General features: G+C 38.0%; 2 protein-coding genes across 2 annotated transcripts in view; one reads left to right on the forward strand and one right to left on the reverse strand.

The window, feature by feature from the left end:
• Positions 1-2278: 2278 nt before the first annotated feature.
• LOC103506659 lies at positions 2279-7446 on the reverse strand. The gene is made up of 2 exons (XM_008471054.3): positions 2711-7446; positions 2279-2496 (listed from the first exon to the last, which is right to left on the reverse strand). The coding sequence occupies exons 1-2, from the start codon at positions 7360-7362 to the stop codon at positions 2472-2474; spliced, it is 4677 nt and encodes a 1558-aa protein (XP_008469276.2). The 5' UTR covers positions 7363-7446; the 3' UTR covers positions 2279-2471.
• Positions 7447-10499: 3053 nt separating this feature from the next.
• Positions 10500-18277, forward strand: part of LOC103506668 (TRPL translocation defect protein 14) — a 32833-nt gene continuing 25055 nt past the window's right edge. The window contains exons 1-3 of the mRNA XM_026821658.1: positions 10500-10541; positions 10950-10987; positions 15117-15154. Coding sequence (XP_026677459.1) covers positions 10500-10541; positions 10950-10987; positions 15117-15154 — 118 coding nt within the window. The remainder of the gene's footprint in view (positions 10542-10949; positions 10988-15116; positions 15155-18277) is intronic.

Raw genomic sequence — 18277 nt, forward strand, 5'->3', positions numbered from 1 at the left:
AAAAAGCGTCTGAATTGTAGTCTCTCAGACGGTCTGAACAGAAGACTGGGGTTTATCAATAGATCAGTTGCGCTTACTTGGGTGATGTTTCAAAGTCATAGAGCAGGAAAAATGAGGACCAACGGAATTTTTCTTTTCTTACGACTTTTCCGATTTAAAAAATACCGGTAAATCGTAAACTTTGACGTCATGGCATACGCTCCCGTAGGTGATGACGTCATAATTCATGACTCTCGCTTCGTTTGTTTGTGCGCAAGCGTTTCTGCGCATTTTGACGTGAAATTTGACGTCACAACTCTTCGAACTTTTTCATTAGAACGGCAATTAAAAATTAAATTTTCGACCTTTTGAAGTTACTTTTTCCGAGTTTTGACCTCAGATTTGGATTTTTCACAACTTTTTACGTAGGAATCGACCTTTTATTAATAATATTTTCCCAATTGCGACTCCCTCCATTCGGGATTGAGAGATGAAACGAGGATTTCTTCTATTCATACATACCTAACCAGTACCTCACTCACAGTCAGCCCTCGACCTGATCTCATCCTAAGACAATCCACTTTGGTAAAACTCGACCTAAAGGTCAAGATCTCTCTCTGTCATACATCAGTTGCCGGCTTAATTTTATGAACTAAAAAATATCACAGACTTGAAACGAATTTTATAGCCAGTTCAGTGCAACTTATTCTTATATGTATTATTATTATGATTATTATTATATTATTATTATTATTATTATTATTATTATTATATTATTATTTTCAAATACTGTTTTTGTCTTTTGGTTTGCAGGACCCTGTGGGAGGCAAGACTACAGGCCAGTCGAGGCTGTGCACATTCTTTGAGATCTGTGCTGGAGGAATCTGGGATGGAGGTAAGTCGACCCTGTTACTTTATTTCAAGCTGTCCTGCCAGCCTAGTTAGCTTGGTTGGTAGCGCGTCTGCATTGTAAGCGCTAGGGCGGTTCGATTCCCGGCCCGGGCAGGATTTTATCGTGTGGATGGGATAATGGTCGTTCTCGGAACGGCTGGCTTTCCTCCTATCCTGTTCTCCATTCTCTCTTTCGATTTCGGGACGAGTAAGTAGCGTTATCGTACCGTTCCTCTATCAAAGTCGTCTTAAAAAAAAAAATAATAAATAAATAAAAAATCAACTATCCTTGTTTATATCTATTTTTTTTTTTCAAGCTAACTAGGCTGGCTGGGAATTTATTTTTGAATGTGAAATGTATTTTCGCCTCTACCTGATGTTGTGTACTTATTTGTATATATTGATTGTTATTGTTTAAGATAGTATGTGGTAGTGTTTTTACCTAACGTTCAGTAATCGAGTGATTTGGATTGTGAGATGAGTTGTTTTTCATCTTACCGTTCGGTTGCTCGAGTGAATTGAAGTTAGCATTCTTCAATTGCCATTTCCTCTGCTCTCTTTCACCTATAGTCGGTGGCCTAACGTCAAAAAAGCTGGATTTCGTCAGGAAAGCAACCAAGATTTGGCAATGGACCTTCCATTTGGTTTGACCGATATAAAACTTTTTAGGAAGGGGGTGACACCGAAGAACATGCTATACGAACAAAATGCGGCGCCTTTTTTTCAAAATGGCCGGCTAAAAAAGGAGGGGGTTTTTTGAGAATAGTCTCGTTTCCGATAAAAATTTCTAATAACAATAAATTAGGCAAAGTTCGTTTGTCTTTTTTATTTTCTACATTCCAGATTAGCATTAACACTTTTCTCAGGTATGTCGTACCGTAATCCCGTACCGTATGATTTTTTCCAATATGGCGGCCAAAAAGAGATTTTCTCACAATATCGCGTTCCCAGTAATTTTTTTCGAAGAACAATGAATTAAAAAGTTGTTTTGTATTTTTTATGTTTTTTACATTTTATATTTTTACACTTTTTTTCTAGGATGTACCGTAATCCCGTACCGTAATGATTTTTCCAATATGGCGGCCAAAAAAGAGGTTTTCTCACAATATCTCGTTACCGGTAATTTTTTTCTAGAAACAATAAATTAGAAAGTTGTTTGTATTTTTATTTCCTACATTTTATACATTTACACTTTTCTTCTAGGATGTACCGTAATCCCGTAACGGTCGATCCCGTTTTCGGGATATGCCGCTACTATAGGGAAATCCTAAAAAAAAGTCCAATATATTGGAATAACATATTGAATTCCATGTTTTCAGGTGTGCTACTTTCAAAAAAATGGATATTTTGGCGATTTAGGAAGCCATATTACAGATGAACAAGATGGCGGCTAAATGAAAACAGTAAATTACAAACAGACAAAATTTCCTTTCTTACCTGTAGGTATATTTTTGCTAAGAAAAACAAAGTACAGCGAAATGAAAAATTCCTACAGTAAATGAAAATAAATGTTCACTCCTAACAAAAAACATCGAAAAAGATTGAACATAATTGATAGAACGATCGATATTTCATTCTACTTCTTGCTAGGGAGTTTAGCTCTATTCCTCATCTTCCAATGTCAACCTGTGAACAGAAATATCAGACGAAATTATTATTTTTACACCGCTCAGGTACCTAGGTAGTGAGTGATTTCGACCCTTTGTATGGGAGATTTAAATACATCTTCCATTTATTGCGCCAGCACCCAATTGATTCATTAAAAAAAGAACAAAACACATCTTGAACTGCACAAAGATTTCTGCTAAAGTGCAATACAAAGTGGTTAAAAAAAACTTACTGGCTCATGTTGCTGCATCCGTTGCAGTTCGAGCATAACACTGGGACACAATCAACATTGGAGCGCTTGCAGCTACAGTTGGAAGTCGAAGAACATCCTGTCTTACACTTGCATTTCACAAGGTCACGGCAACCTTTCCATATTGTGGGAAGACATGTCCAATTTGCCACCCACTCTGAGTCCTCTTTGATCCATCCCCAACCATCGGGAGATGGTATTTCCGCCAACGGGTCCATGCATTGTCCCCAAATATGTCCACCCTGATACGCAGCTCTCAACGCATGCTGTCGAAGTGCTTCTGAGGTAGGAGGAAGTCTGTCAAACGGCTTTTCTTCGTACTGAGAGAGGTGTTGTCGTGTTTTGTCCAAAGTCATTCCTGTAGAGGACTTACTGTACATGTAAACCACAAACTGTTCTAAATCTTGTAAAAGCTCGTCTCCGAGCTCGGGAAGTGGCTTTGATATGGCAACAAATGCAGAAGTCACGTAATCACAGCTATTCCATGTTTTCCAAGCCGTCTGTTTCCCATGGAATGCAAAAGTAGAAACGGTGTCACAGCCCGAGAAGGCGTGAAACCCTCTCAGAGCAACAGATTTTTCTGTTCCGAGGTTGACAGCAATTTCGTGTGCTGCAAAAAAACGTTGTTTTTTCCCATAGTTGAGTGATACAAACAGTTCCTCAAGACCGTAATTTTTCAATTCAAAGTAGAATGAAATAGCCAGAACAGCCACGTCAGTGTCAACAGTTCTAACGAGAACTTTCTTTGCTCCTTGTAACACGGCATCTCTGATATGGAGTATTATTCTTCCGTCTGCTTCTTCGAAAGCACTGCAGTCCAGTCCTTCTAGAAAAGATGTATTTGATTCGGAACTTGCATACTTTGTTCCAATGTTGGTCACGACCCTGACGTTTTTGACATTTTCAATCAGATACTTTCCCAGGAGGGAAAAGAGTTCCTCCTTGTTGTGGTTGTTTTTTAGAAACTCACTCCAGTTTCGGGGTACTGGTGAGTTAGGAGTCACTTGGAGTCGTTGACTCTTACCTCTGACTTCGCGCAGACTGTTCTTTAAGCTGTCTGGGAAATACAAATCCCAGACCACGTCAATTCTATCTGCGGAGCACGATTCAATCATTCCCATGATAGTACGTTGAAATTCTTGGGAACAATAACCTTCAAAAGTTCTAGAATTGCGTGGAGGTGTTGCGTGAATCAAAGCTGCGCCATCACATACCACAACGTCGCATCTGTCTGAAAATGTATTCCGTTCAAGATTCATCAGTTTTTCAAGTGGTTGAAGAATATCTGCCTTTCCCAATGCATGTCGCAAATGTCCATTGGAAGATAAACTTGGTGGATACGTACTGTTTTCGTGTTTGAAAAAATTCTCCATGTCTAATTTTCTATTCATGCTCACAGTTAAACATCTTTGAAATAAATGTACGTCATTTTGTAAACTGTGTACCATTTCTTTGTCAGTGTTTCTTTTCTTCTTCATTTGATTGAATATACGAATTTTGTTACTTTTAAGCGGGGCAAATATGTTGGTTTTCGATCCTTCACTTAGTCTTTCACTTACAAAAGTTTTGTAAAGTAGAATCCCTCGTGCCTCAGAATCTCTCAGCATCTTTACACATTCTTCGTCAGAAACAACACGGGAATCTAGAGATATCAGTTCATCTGAAGTCTCTTGGAAAGGATTTCCAGCAGCCGTAAAAGTATCTTTGAGCTTATTTACATTACTCATAAATTCATTTTGAAATGCAGGGTATTGTTCGTGATGTAGGTGTCTATGGGTTTTCGACTGATGTCCATTTTCTTGTGATTTGAATTCATTGATCAGACGCTGGATTTCCGGTCCTGCAATAGCCCACTTGTGTAAAGCGGCTGGATCATTAAAAAGCCCAACTGTTCCACCATCGCCCTTGATATTCTTGTTGTGCTGTTCATGGGCTTGATCTACTGCAATAGCAGAAAATGGATTGCAAGACTTTTGTATAGCAAAATTTCCTCTTGAAAACTCAGCATGCGTATCTGGTGAATGTATGGGTAGCTCTTCTAAGTCTTTAAGATGAACACTGAGCCACCTCGCATAGTGAATGTGATCCATCAAGAAAAACCATGGCAACATCAACTTCAAACATTCCTTGAACAAAGTGTAATTTCTTTCTCTTAGAGATCGTACGAAACTTAGAAGGAGGGTTTCTAGATTTAGGATAATCATCCAAAATTGGAAGGTGGGAACCTTCACACATTGTTCTTTAACCCATTCTTCTAATGTTACTTGTGGAGAGTTTGAATTGTAGGCTTCATTTAGAAGGCTATATAGTGTTAGAGCAGTAAATTCGTGAAACATTCTAGCTTTTTTAACATGAGTAACCTTGAGTATACTGTCCACTGTTGACTCCGACGATATGCCTGACTTAGCTACAAGGGTAGACCATCCAGAGTTATCTAGAAGTTTTCCCAACACTTTCAAGAATCCTTGCTCGACATGAAAATGTCCAAAGATGACAACAAATTTGTTTTCACCATACAACTCTGGCCAGTTCCATTGAATGATCTTACACAAGGCAAAGAGAGGTTGATCAACAGCCATTACAGGAATCTGGCCTGGGTTCAGGAATGATGTTGTAGACTTTATTATGTTCATACCATGACAAATCATAGATATTGATGAAGACGATTCATAGAATAACGGTAAGAGAGCTTGTATATCTTCAACAATGGAACCATGGTGACGAGAAGCATGGAACGCTGCCCAGGATACATCAAGGGATTGATTGTTGTTGTCCGGAATCACATCTAAACATTCTGAACCATTAGTCTCAGTGTTGACTATCTCATCAGCATGCTTCAACCAGTGTAATTCCTTTGTATACACAGAATCCATTGTTAAACCCTTAGTTAAATCATTGGCCAGTTCTTCTGTGCACTTTGGTAGAGGAGGGTTCTTATTATGCAAAAACTTTGGCTTCACAGTGCTGAAACTATAAAGAAGCTCCGGAATACGAGTACTTCCTAGATCTACATCGTTGAATGTACTGTGGAACTCTCTTTTTGTTCCCAAGTTATTTTCAGCACGACACTGAAAAATCGATATGCTCGTCCCATGAAATGATTCCTTAGAAGTAGTACTTGTTGGGTTGTGATCGATATTGTCATAGGCTCCAATGGTGAACAAATCTTTCTTCAAGTTACTAGGACATACAAGTCCTTCCTCTTTAGCTCGTTCCGATTGTAATTGACAAAGACCAGATATTGTTTTATGGAGCCTTTTGTAAGAAATGGATAAACCAAGCTGGTGCATGTCATCAACTGACTTTGAACTTCGGTTATTAGAATAGGCCGATAAAGCCAAATACATAGGAAGGGGAGCTCCTTGTTCTCTTCTTGTTCGGCTATTACGACTATCTCGTACACGGACTCGAAAGTTGAGAATCAGAAGTTGAGCAATTGTTAAGACTGGCTGCTTTGTATCAGTCTGGTTGTTTGTAGAACCATAAAGAAGTAGATTAAGAACAGCAATCAAAACTGGGGGCACAGAAGCTTCTTGGCATTCACCTTCAAAACTTCCAGAGAAAGAGCAGCTCACTTTAGCAATCTCACGCCTTAAACTTCTGGTGAGTTTGAAATACGATGCCGCATCACCGTCTGTTACATCTTCAACTTCCGAGATAAAGTCTTGATGAACATTTGTACCAGTTTGGACAAGAATATATTCTCTACCAGATTTATGAGCTTGAAGCTGAGGAAATGTACATAAAATTCTTTGCCGAAGTCGAGTTGAGTGAACTTCTTGAGACGACGCTTCCCTTCCCAACAAAATTTCTAGATTTCTTTTGTATGCTGATATAAGAGACGGCATTTTAAACACATACTGTGCACCGTTACTGTGTAGCTTATCCCTGATGAGTTGGGCTATGTACTCGAAAGCCATAACCGAGCATAAATGTTCACTTTCGGCCACATTCTGAGTTGTAGGCTTGCTCTTTGCAGTTAAACTTCGCATATATTCGTTGAACAATTGGGTATGACACAATTTGTGGTATTTTCCTTCCAAAGCAATGAGATCTCCTTGTAAGAGTCCTGCCAATTCAAATTTTTTAAGTTCCCAAGCCCATTTTCTCATTGTATCTGCTGCTTCAAGTGTCATGACATTGGTTAGTTTTTCTGCTACATCAGTTTTAGTGCAAAGAAAACACACATATTGTTTGAGATCTTTAGGAGTTGTTGATGAAGATCTTGTGAACGTTGTGCTTATCTGTGGTGCGGGGGGTGGGCTGGGTGGGGCTGGCAAACTGGATTTTCTCTTTTCCAAACGGCGTATTCTAGTTGATGTGAATCTAAGCCTACATGATCTGTGCCACATAGCATTGCGTGATAAGAGGGTAGCTTTTAAACCTTGCCCTTCGTTAAGAAGATCTAGGTCAAGATTTGGAGGAAGATCATCGTAATATTTCAAAGCCATCAACGTTTCTGATAATGATTTATAACTTTCATCAACCCTCTTCTTATCCTTGTTATTTGTGGGTGATGTTAGCTCTTCATTTGTGTCCAACTGGCATAAACAGCATTTGTTCCAATCAAGTTGTCTTGGATGAACTGAAGTCGAATCAACCGATGCTATCCTAATTCTCTTTGCAGCACTCATTGTAAAAATTGTTCATTAGAATTAAAAAAAAAAAAAATATGACAGTGGATTTGACACGATTATGTAATTATTTTAAAAATCTACAGAGGCAAGTGCCATATTTTCATAATAATATGACAGTGGATTTGACACGATTATGTAATTATTTTAAAAATCTACAGAGGCAAGTGCCATATTTTCATAATATACTTCTGAAAAAAAGACACTAAAAATTTGATTTTCATAATATATATTACATATTTTATTTGGGTTTTACCTTTTGTCTCTTTAACAATTAATTGTCACTTAGAGACCAGGCTTTACCCTTTATTCTCTGGTAAGAATTAGTAAGAAGTTCGAAGTTCAAATGTTCAACGTCTGCCCATCTTGTTCATATTAGATATGGCTTCTTGAATTGCAAAAATTACCATTTCTTTGAAATCAGCATACCTGAAAAGTGAAAACATATAATTCGATATATTGGACTTTTTTTATTATTATTTAGGATTTTACTATAATAGCGGCATATCCCGAAAACGGGATCGACCGTTACGGGATTACCGTACATCCTAGAAGAAAAGTGTGAATGTTAGCAAAGTGGAAGAGCAAACTGATGAAAGCATGACAAATTTAAACAAGTTAAGAACAAATTCTGATTTATAGAGGTGTACCTAATTTTAAAGTTAAAAATCGCGTCCCGAATTTTTTCTGGGACAAAAACGGAAATTCGGGACAAAACGCCCCAAAATGAAAAACTGAACGGGACGGGCAGGAATAGAACCCGCGGCATAGCGCTTACAAGGCAGACGCACTACCAACTAAGCTAACTAGGCTGACAAGGTACACCTTGGTAGATTGTAGGTAGGTAAAGAAATCTCATTTTCAGTTGATTACACAACCGAACCCTCAACCTTTGTGTGTGGTAAGCTGGCATTTGATCACGGATATACCTGGGAGGCTGGGACCTTGATCCAAGTATCTATATTGTAAGAAGAACACAAAGAACTCGCCCATCCTTCATCATCACTGAAGAAAATTACCGGAAACGAGATATTATGACAAAACCGCTTTTTTGGCGGCCATATTGGAAAAATCATTACGGTACGGGATTACGGTACATCCTAGAAGAAAAGTGTGAATGTATAAAATGTAGGCAGTAAAAATACAAACAACTTTCTAATTTATTGTTTTTCGAAGAAAATTACCGGAAACGAGATATTATGACAAAACCGCTTTTTTGGCGGCCATATTGGAAAATCACAACGGTACGGGATTACGGTACATCCTAGAAGAAAAGTGTAAATATATAAAATGTAGGAAATAAAAAAGCAAACAACTTTTTAATTCATTATTATTAGAAAAAAATTACTGAAAACGAGATATTCTCAAAAAACCCCTTTTTTTGCCCGCCATTTTGAAACGGGATCGACCTTTACGGGATTACAGTACATTCTAGAGAAAAAGTGTAAATATATAAAATGTGGGAAATAAAAAAACAAACAACTTTTTAATTTATTGTTATTACAAAAATTTTAGGGGAAAGGTACCTACCTACCTACCTACCTAAAATGATTTGGTGAAACAGGTAGGAACCTTATTTTTGAGCTGTCTGTGATTTCCCTTCTTTGGAAAGAAAATAACAATACCTAAATTTACAACCTAGGTGGCGTGGTGGTAGCGTTTGTTTACAAAACGTTGAACTTTGTTCGAAATTCTAAATGGCTGGCGTCTTCTCAAGTCAAGAAAAATTCTAGGGTTAGTAAATAGAAGCTGGCGTTATCCATGTATTATACGATTTATACGGATAACTCAGCTAAACTTCCTCAAGGAAAATACGGATAAACATAAGTACAGACAGACAAACTGGGAAAATCGTCGATTTAAAACTGACCACTCACACCGTTCCAGTACTGATCCCTGTTTGAGATTTAATGTGACGCCCTGTATGAGTTGAGAAGAAAATAAATCATTGTGCCTTGCCAGCGAAGGTGTGCGAATTATTATTATTTTACTTCTAATTTATTGTTATGATTATTACCATTATTGTTTGAAATATGTGAGGTAAGCAAAGATAAGATTAGTATTATCATCAGACATATAATTCTTTGAGAACAAACCAACACTAACCGATTAGGTAAGCAGTAGGTAATTTTTTGGCAAAGCAAAGCATTGGAAGTTGTCAAGTTTTTTTATGCTGTCAATTTGTGTTTTTGGGCCTTCCTAAGTATTTCTATCTCATATTCTCCCTCTTTAAGTGAGGCCTTATTTGAACTGAGGCTATTTTCGATAGAAGGGCCGAAATTTGAAATCTCAATTTTGAGTCTGACTGTGAAGTTCACCAATGACTTAATGAGAGTTTCATACTCAAATCAAAATTGTTTCATACTCAAATCAAATTTTATTTAATTTTTAAAATACAAAAAAGATAAATATGGAAGAAAATAGGTACATGGGTAGAACAGACTAGACTGTTTTATACACCCTGTATGGATGTTTCTAGTTTCTACTGAATATTCTATATTGGGTCACACGGTGACAGTCTTGTGTTTGTGACGTGTTTTTTCTTCTTTTTCTCGTGTGTTGACCAGAACGAATGGGTTTGACCCGGTCAACGCTAGCCAATAGATTTTGCCGTAGTTCTGCCGCGGCGGTATGTTCGGCCAAATCAAATTTCAAACTGATTTGCCGCCAGCTTACGTCGACCATCAACCGTACCGACCATCGACCATAGCCTAGTACCGAGCCAAGAGAAAATAAACAAACCATGCTAATGAATAGAAGTGTCCTCAACGGAGCTTGGACATACGTAGTTCCGACACCTCGCAGAAAATCGAGAAATTGGGCTGAGACACAGCCGAGGCACGAGAATCTGCCTCTGGCTGCTCGGTGGTGTAGTGTCAAGACGCTCGCCTAATAAAACCCTGATCTGTCTCGTGTGTAGTGGTCAAGACGCTTGCTAGGTTGCACGATCTGTCTCGGGTTTCTGTAGTGGTCAACAGTTCTAGCGCTGAGAGTAAACTAACACTGACGATGCTAGTGATGTGATGTGGTGGTCTAGTTACGAGGAGACACTAGTGAACCACTGATCGGGCGCCGGACGCCGGCAGGTCGATCGCAAGAATGGCCCTTAGATTGCCGGAACGTGCTAGCGAGCGACGATGTCTGTCTCGGTGGTTATAGTGGTCAAGGACGCTCGGCCAGTAAACATCACTGATCTGCCTCGGTGGTGTAGTGGTCAAGACGCTCGCCTAGTATAAACAACTGATCTGCCGCCTCGGTGGTGTATCGGTGGTCAAGACGCTCGGCTTTAGTAAAACACACTGAATCTGCCTCGGGTGGGTGTTAGTGGTCAAGACGCTCGCCTAGTAAAGAACACTGATCTGCCCTCGGTTGGTGTTAGTGGTCAAGACGCCCCGCCTAGTAAACACTGATCTGCCTCGGTGGTGTAGTGGTCAAGACGCTCGCCTAGTAAACACTGATCTGCTTCGGTGGTGTAGTGGTCAAGACGCCCGCCTAGTAAACACTGATCTGCCTCGGTGGTGTAGTGGTCAAGACGCTCCCCTAGTAAACACTGAGTTCTCATGTGTGTTTCATTTCTTTGGTTGCAGGTGTTTCGAGTTCCTGAGACTGCAACAGTTCTACTGAGGTAAGTTGAGACGAGGAGATGTGATGTGGTGTGTGGTTACAGGGACTACACATGAGGCGGACCGGACCAAATTTTGGCCGATCGCAACAGAAATGGCCCTTAGATTCCGTTGGTCCGTGTAATGTGTAGTCACTTCAGATTCCGTACTGCTAATGCATGGTCCCCTTTAATAAACAGAAGTATCCGCTTGGTCCACACAGTATAATCCTGCTTCGTTGGTGTAGTGGTCAAGACGCTCGCCTGGTAATCAGGAGGGCTTGGGTTCAATCCCAGCCGAAGTATCGAATTTTATCCTCAACATTGTTTGAGAATTTGACCACAATAATAGTAGTAGCCTACTGCTGGATTAAAGAGACGCTCTAGTACAGAGGTTCTCAAACTGGGGGGCGCGCCTCCCTGGGGGGGCGTGGAGACAAATCAGGGGGGGCGCTAGCTTTTTCTTTGTATTACAACGTTGACATTCTTGGTCAGGGTTAATGCACAACACCTACCTACCTACTTTATTATTAAAAATAGAAATAAGTTTCTCAAAGTTTCAAATTCTCGTTTTGTTATTCCATAAAACCCATAGGTAAAAATAATATACCGAGGGGTGGGCAAGGGGGGGGGGGGGCGTGAAAAAATGAGAATATGTCCAAAGGGGGCGCCATGCAAAAAAAGTTTGAGAACCACTGCTCTAGTACTATTCGAGCAGTATAACCATAACCAATATTATTAGCCAGCCGAGTTAGCTTGGAGGGTAGCGCGTCTGCCTTGTAAGCACTAGGCCGCGAGTTCGATTCATGCCCGGGCGGATTTTATCCTAAACAGATAATGTTCGTTCTCGGAACGGCTGGCTTTCTCCTATCCTTAGTGTTGGGAACAATCGATTATTTCACATAATCGATTATCAATAATCGATTATTTCACATAATCGATTATCAATAATCGATTATTTCACATAATCGATTATCAATAATCGATTATTCTAATACGTGGAAAAGTCATGAGAAAAGTGCCTTACCCTGGGGGGGGGGGGCACTTTTTGTACTTTTTGTAATACGTGGAAAAGTCATGAGAAAAGCCTTTCCCTGGGGGGGGGGGGGCACTTCTTGTACTTTTAGCACATCACATTAACAACTAAAAAGTAAAAACCAATGAACCTGTCATCAGTCGACCAGTTAAGTCTAATGACTAATGATGACTGAACTAAGAGCTGACTAATAGCTCATCTATTGAGGGTGTCACAAATGTTTACCATTTCCTTGAAATCAGCATACCTGAAAAGTGAAAACATATAATTCGATATATTGGACTTTTATTATTATTATTATTATTATTATTATTATTATTATTATTATTATTATCTAGGATTTTACTATAATAGCGGCATATCCCGAAAACGGGATCGACCGTTACGGGATTACCGTACATCCTAGAAGAAAAGTGTGAATGTACTCAGGGTGAATTTTATCATTATCAGATAAAGTTTGTGGTCGGCTGACTTTCATTCTCTCTTCTGCTTTAGGGCGATAACTACGATAAGACCTTAGCCTTAGACTGATGGTCCAGTTCCTTCTATTTAACCTCATATAGGATATAGGTAACACACATAAATTACATGCCTAATGACATACATGTTAAATATTTTTCAAGCAACAAGGAAAAAAAAGTTCAAGAGGAATGAATTAGAATTGGAAATTAGAAATGTTTGTTGTTCCGAAGTTCAAGAGGAATGAATTAGAATTGGAAATGTTTGTTGTTCCGTTTATTAGAGAATGAGCGAAAAATTGCAAAAATCGACTGAAAAATGGCAAAAATACCAAAATGTGATTTTCCGATTATTTTTCATAATCGATTATACTTTCGATTATTTTTTATAATCGATTACGATTACGATTATCAATAATAATCGATTAATCGATTATCATAATCGATTATTCCCAACACTACCTATCCTGTCTTCCTTCTCTCTTCGATTTCGGAACGGTAAGACCTTGTTGCAGGTACAGTTCCCTCTATCAAGTTAATAAAAAAACACTATTATTAATTTTTTTATCATTGCTGACTTTGCTGTTACATGGCTGATTGAATAATAATTAATTAGAATTAGAAGCCTGGTTGACTCTAGAATGTTATTTATTGATTTATCGATATTATCAAATCGAGTTATGAGCAAAAGAAAAAAAAATCAGTTCTTATTTTATCAAGACTTTTTTTAGTTACTTTTTTCCTTGCTGAGTGGCTAGAAATGGGATGTTCAGGGTGTATCAGTCAAGTGGAGCCATGATACGACACCCATACCCCATACTGTGTGGGTGTCAGTACGAGTACTTTTTTCTTCTCCCAAATAATATCCTTTGACCTTATCTAAGCTATAGTTTGGTTCAATTATATTATTATCAATATTATTATTATTATACCTCCAAGCTTGTGAAAAACCACACTTGGGCCTTGTCTTCATAAGATCCAAAAATAACGTTACTGTTAGGTACGTACGTGCTGGTCTATTTATGCTGTTTTTCTTTTAACAGTTTAACACACTTTCGTTTTATTTTGTTATAACCCTCTCTCTCCCTTCTCCCTCTCCTTCCCTCGCTCTCTTTCTCTCTTCCTCATTTCCTCTCCTATATCTCTCTTCATCTCTCCCTCTCTCCCTCCCCCACCTCTCTCCCTCTCCTTCCTTTGTCTTTTTCTCACACTTATGACACTCATCTGAAAGAAATTTACAACTTGCATCATCGCGTACTCGCGTAGTAACTCTTTGAACATTTCACTGTCAAAATAATTTGGCTTACCAACAACACAACAAAATGTTTTGCATCAAAAATGCAAATCATATTTTGCAACACGCAAACTTGCTTTCGTCATCTTTCATTTGCTGCAACTTGTCTTTGATTTTTATTCTTCGACGTCTTGTTTTTTGGTACTTGTTCAGAAGTCACGTCAAACATTGCTACAAAAAGGAGCTGTCACAAATGAGCAGTGACCAGTGTTATTATAGTGTCCAGAAATGCAAATCATTTTGCAACACGCAAACTTGCTTTCGTCATCTTTCATTTGCTGCAACTTGTCTTTGATTTTTATTCTTCGACTTCTTGTTTTTTTTGGTACTTGTTCAGAAGTCACGTCAAACATTGCTACAAAAAGGAGCTGTCACAAATGAGCAGTGACCAGTGTTATTATAGGGTTAAACACAAAAAGTAGCTTTCTTTTCCAATGTCGTGGCTTCTGAATAATTACCTTTTATTAAATAAATTTTGGATAATATCCCTATGATCTAAGTAGTATTTCTAAAAACTCTGCTATGTAATATCGTCTATACAAACCGCTATGATTTTTCTGTGCCCTTGGTCGTGCCTGGTTGGTCCTAAAACCCCTTCATTTTCTTCATAAAACCCATTAGTATTATCATCAGACATAATAATTCTTTGAGAACAAACCAACACTAACAGATTAGGTAAGCAGTAGGTAATTTTTTTGGCAAAGCAAAGCATTGGAAGTTGTCAAGTTTTTTTATGCTGTCGATTGTGTTTTTGGGCCTTCCTAAGTATTTCTATCCCACATTCTCCCTGTTTAAGTGAGGCCTCATAGTCAGCTCCCATGGCGTAGTGGTCACTGCACTCGCCTTGCACGCGGGAGACCCGGGTTCGATTCCCGGCGGGGTCAAGAAATTTTGTTAAACACAAAAAGTAGCTTTCTTTTCCAATGTCGTGGCTTCTGAATAATTACCTTTTATTAAATAAATTATGGATAATATCCCTATGATCTAAGTAGTATTTCTAAAAACTCTGCTATGTACTATCGTCTATACAAACCGCTATGATTTTTCTGTGCCCTTGGTCGTGCCTGGTTGGTCCTAAAACCCCTTCATTTTCTTCATAAAACCCCTACAATTTTTGATTATATCCCTACGATTTAGTATTTGTAAAACTTGAAACCCCTGCTCTTTTTAGTATCTAACGGCCGGCCTACGATTAAAGTTCTCTGAAACCCCTAGAATTTAGTAAAATATCCCTACGACTAGAACAGTAGAACCCTTCTATGCAACCCGCTATGATTTTTCTATGCCCTCTCGTCTGGTTGGTCACCCGTTTGTCCGCGGCCCAATCGTAATCCTTTGTTTTGTTTTGCTGAATTCTGATTTCAGTGGAGGCATTAAGTTTACTGATCTCACAGCCGAGGAGGGTAAGTGAAACCCAGCTTGCAATTTCACTTCTTTTTTTTACTGTATTTTATCTAAAAGTATTATCATGATTTTTTTTTGTGGTAAAACAGAGAGCTTCTTCTCAACTTTTGTGGGTATCACAGCGTTACATGAACTATTTGAACTATACAGGGTGGTTCGTGATTTGCGAACCACGCTTATATCTCAGAAACGGCTGGGAATTAAGGAATGAAATAAACGGCATCATGTAGATGAAATTTTGATGATTAAAATGGCTTTTTTTAAATTTGCAATTTGTTTTGCAAAACGGCCCATTTTTTGCCAAATATAGGTCACTCTTATGGAAACCCCCATTTTTTATTTAATTATTGGAATCAGCATAAAATTTTAATTGAAAAAATGTATTCACTCGAAAAAAATTGCTCTACAAAAATTCTGTACACTGTGAGAAAGAAAAACAATTTCTTAATTATTTCTTTAGTTTTTGTATTATTCACTTAACTATTTCAACAACAATCAACAACAACAAACAAATTTATAAAAGCTGTTCAAAATGAGATCCATCTGTTTGTACACAGTAAGGCATTCTTCGCTCTAACTCAGGACCAACTGCGTTGGTTATCATATCTGGGGTCACTGACGCACACAAAATCGCGATTTGTGCAAATTTTTGTAGAGCAAATTTTTTCGAGTGAATACATTTTTTTAATTAAAATTTTATGCTGATTCCAAAAATTAAATAAAAAATAGGGGTTCCCATAAGAGTGACCTATATTTGGCAAAAAATGGGCCGTTTTGCAAAAAAAAATGCAAATTTAAAAAAAGCCATTTTTAATCATCAAAATTTCATCTACATCACGAACCCCCCTTTTTAATGGTTTTTTTTTTTTTTTTTTTTTTTTTTTTTTTTTTTTATAAGACTGCGGAAGTAAACGGACTTTTCAGTCTCATTCTGACAGTATAAACAGGGTTCTATTCTCTCTGAGAGGGGGTTGGGGTAATTTTCTAATTTTGAGACACCAACATTAATGGTCTCAAAATGGATCAGGGTAAGTGGAACCCAGCTTGCAATTTCACTTCTTCTTTTTTCTGTATTTTATCTGAAGGGGGGGTTGGGGTAATTTTGAGACATCAACTTTAATGTTGTCTCAAAATTACCCCGACCAACTTCTTTCATTGAAATATAGAGACCATCACTTTTCATTCTCATTATCAATCATTTAGGTATTTATTTTACTGACCATGTTTAACATGCTTGTTATATTTTTTCCTTATCTTTTTTTTTTTTTTTTTTTTTTTTTTTTTTTTTTTTTTTTACTTTTTATTTTTGGGGGGTTTTTTTCGGGGGGTTTTTTTTTTTTTTTTTTTTTTTTTTTTTTTAATGGTTTCACATTTCAATATTGGGGTGATTGATTCCGGTGGAATGTTATCGATAAGTTATGTATACCTTTAGGAACATGCTTTGCCTCTCCCTATACGTGTTTTAACTCTGCCTTTCATTTCCTTTAGCCGGTAGGAAATGTAGGAATTATTAGGAATGTTTTTGTTTTAATTTCCAAAACAATTTCGGCTAAAAAATTCCCGGAGGGACGGGCCCAGCTTGTTGTATATGCCCCTTCCCTCCTCAGTTTGGAAGCCCCTGCCATAAAAAAAGGCAATAAAAGATTATTATTCTCTTGGCTCTGAATATGTCTAATTGAATGTTGATTGAAGGCTTTATTAATTTTTAATCAGTGGTTTTACGCCATTAATTATTAATTAAATTCTTGTGGCTATCGGAAATAATTTCTAATTGATTAAATCCAGAATTCAATTGACAGGTTCTATCCAACAAGGGCCGAGCCAGACTTGTTAGCTTGAAACGTAGAGTAGCCACTAGCCAGGTAGCCAGACTGGCTAGGAAAGCTTTAGGAAAGACGAAAGGTGAGGTTTTTTAATCAGTGGTTTAGACCATTAATTATTAATTAAATTCTTGTGGCTATCGGAAATTTCTAATTGATCAAATTCAGAATTCAATTGACAGGTTTTATCCAACAAGGGCCGAGCCAGACTTGTTAGCTTGAAACGTAGAGTAGCCAGGTAGCCAGACAGGCTAGGAAAGCTTTAGGAAAGACGAAAGTTGAGTTTATGAGGAAATCAGCTTAATGTCCGATTTATTCAACCTAGTAAGCTTGGAAGCCTGCCTTGTAAGCGCTAGGTCGCTATTTTATCCCACATAGATAATAAGGTTCGTTCTCGGCCAACTTTCTACTATCCTGTCCTTCTCTTTTCTATTTTGGGACGATAAGACCTCCGTTCTTACAGTTGCTTCTATCAAAATTGGGCAGTTGTTGGTGTAGGCGCCTTCAACGAAATTATGGGTTTGAGCATTCTTTTTTCCCGTTGATAAAATTCCGATATCTTTGGAATTTCATTTTACATGTTTTTACCTAAAACCGAACCGAGTAGGACTAAATCCTTTTCTCGTATAAAAGCGTTCAACCTTTCGTTATCTTTTTCGTAATCAGCTATCAATTATGGGTTTGAACATATTTGTTTTGTTCCGTGGTATTTCTCATTGATAAAATCCCAATGTTGCGGTTTAAAACATAACTTTGAAATTTTACAAGTAAGGTTAGATAGACCCTTTTTCTCGTAGAGACGCCTTCAATTATGGGTTTGAACATTGGATTCGTATTGTTTCATTGATAAAGTGTCGATGTTATGGTTTTACGTTTTAAATTTCAAATCATGGCGATTAAACATGACTTATGGAGGCAGGCGTGTTTTGTTCCAGAGAAGATGTTCCATGTGAGATTTATATTGGTTTGTTTTCAATTGCCAGCCTAGTTAGCTTAGTTGGTAGTGCGTCTGCCTTGTAAGCGCTAGGCCGCGGGTTCGATTCCCGCCTTGGGCAGTTCTTGGTGTAGGGCGCCTTCAATGAAATTATGGGTTTGAGCATTCTTTTTTTCCTGATGATAAAATTCCGATATCTTTGGAATTTCATTTTACACATTTTTACCTAAAACCGGACCGAGTAGGACTAAACCCTTTTCTCGTATAAAAGCGTTCAACCTTTCGTTATCAGCTATCAATTATGGGTTTGAACATATTCGTTTTGTTCCGAGGTATTTCTCATTGATAAAATCCCAATGTTGCGGTTT

Source organism: Diaphorina citri, unplaced genomic scaffold, assembly GCF_000475195.1.
Source record: "Diaphorina citri unplaced genomic scaffold, Diaci psyllid genome assembly version 1.1 scaffold253, whole genome shotgun sequence".
In the NCBI taxonomy this organism is placed as follows: domain Eukaryota; kingdom Metazoa; phylum Arthropoda; class Insecta; order Hemiptera; family Psyllidae; genus Diaphorina; species Diaphorina citri.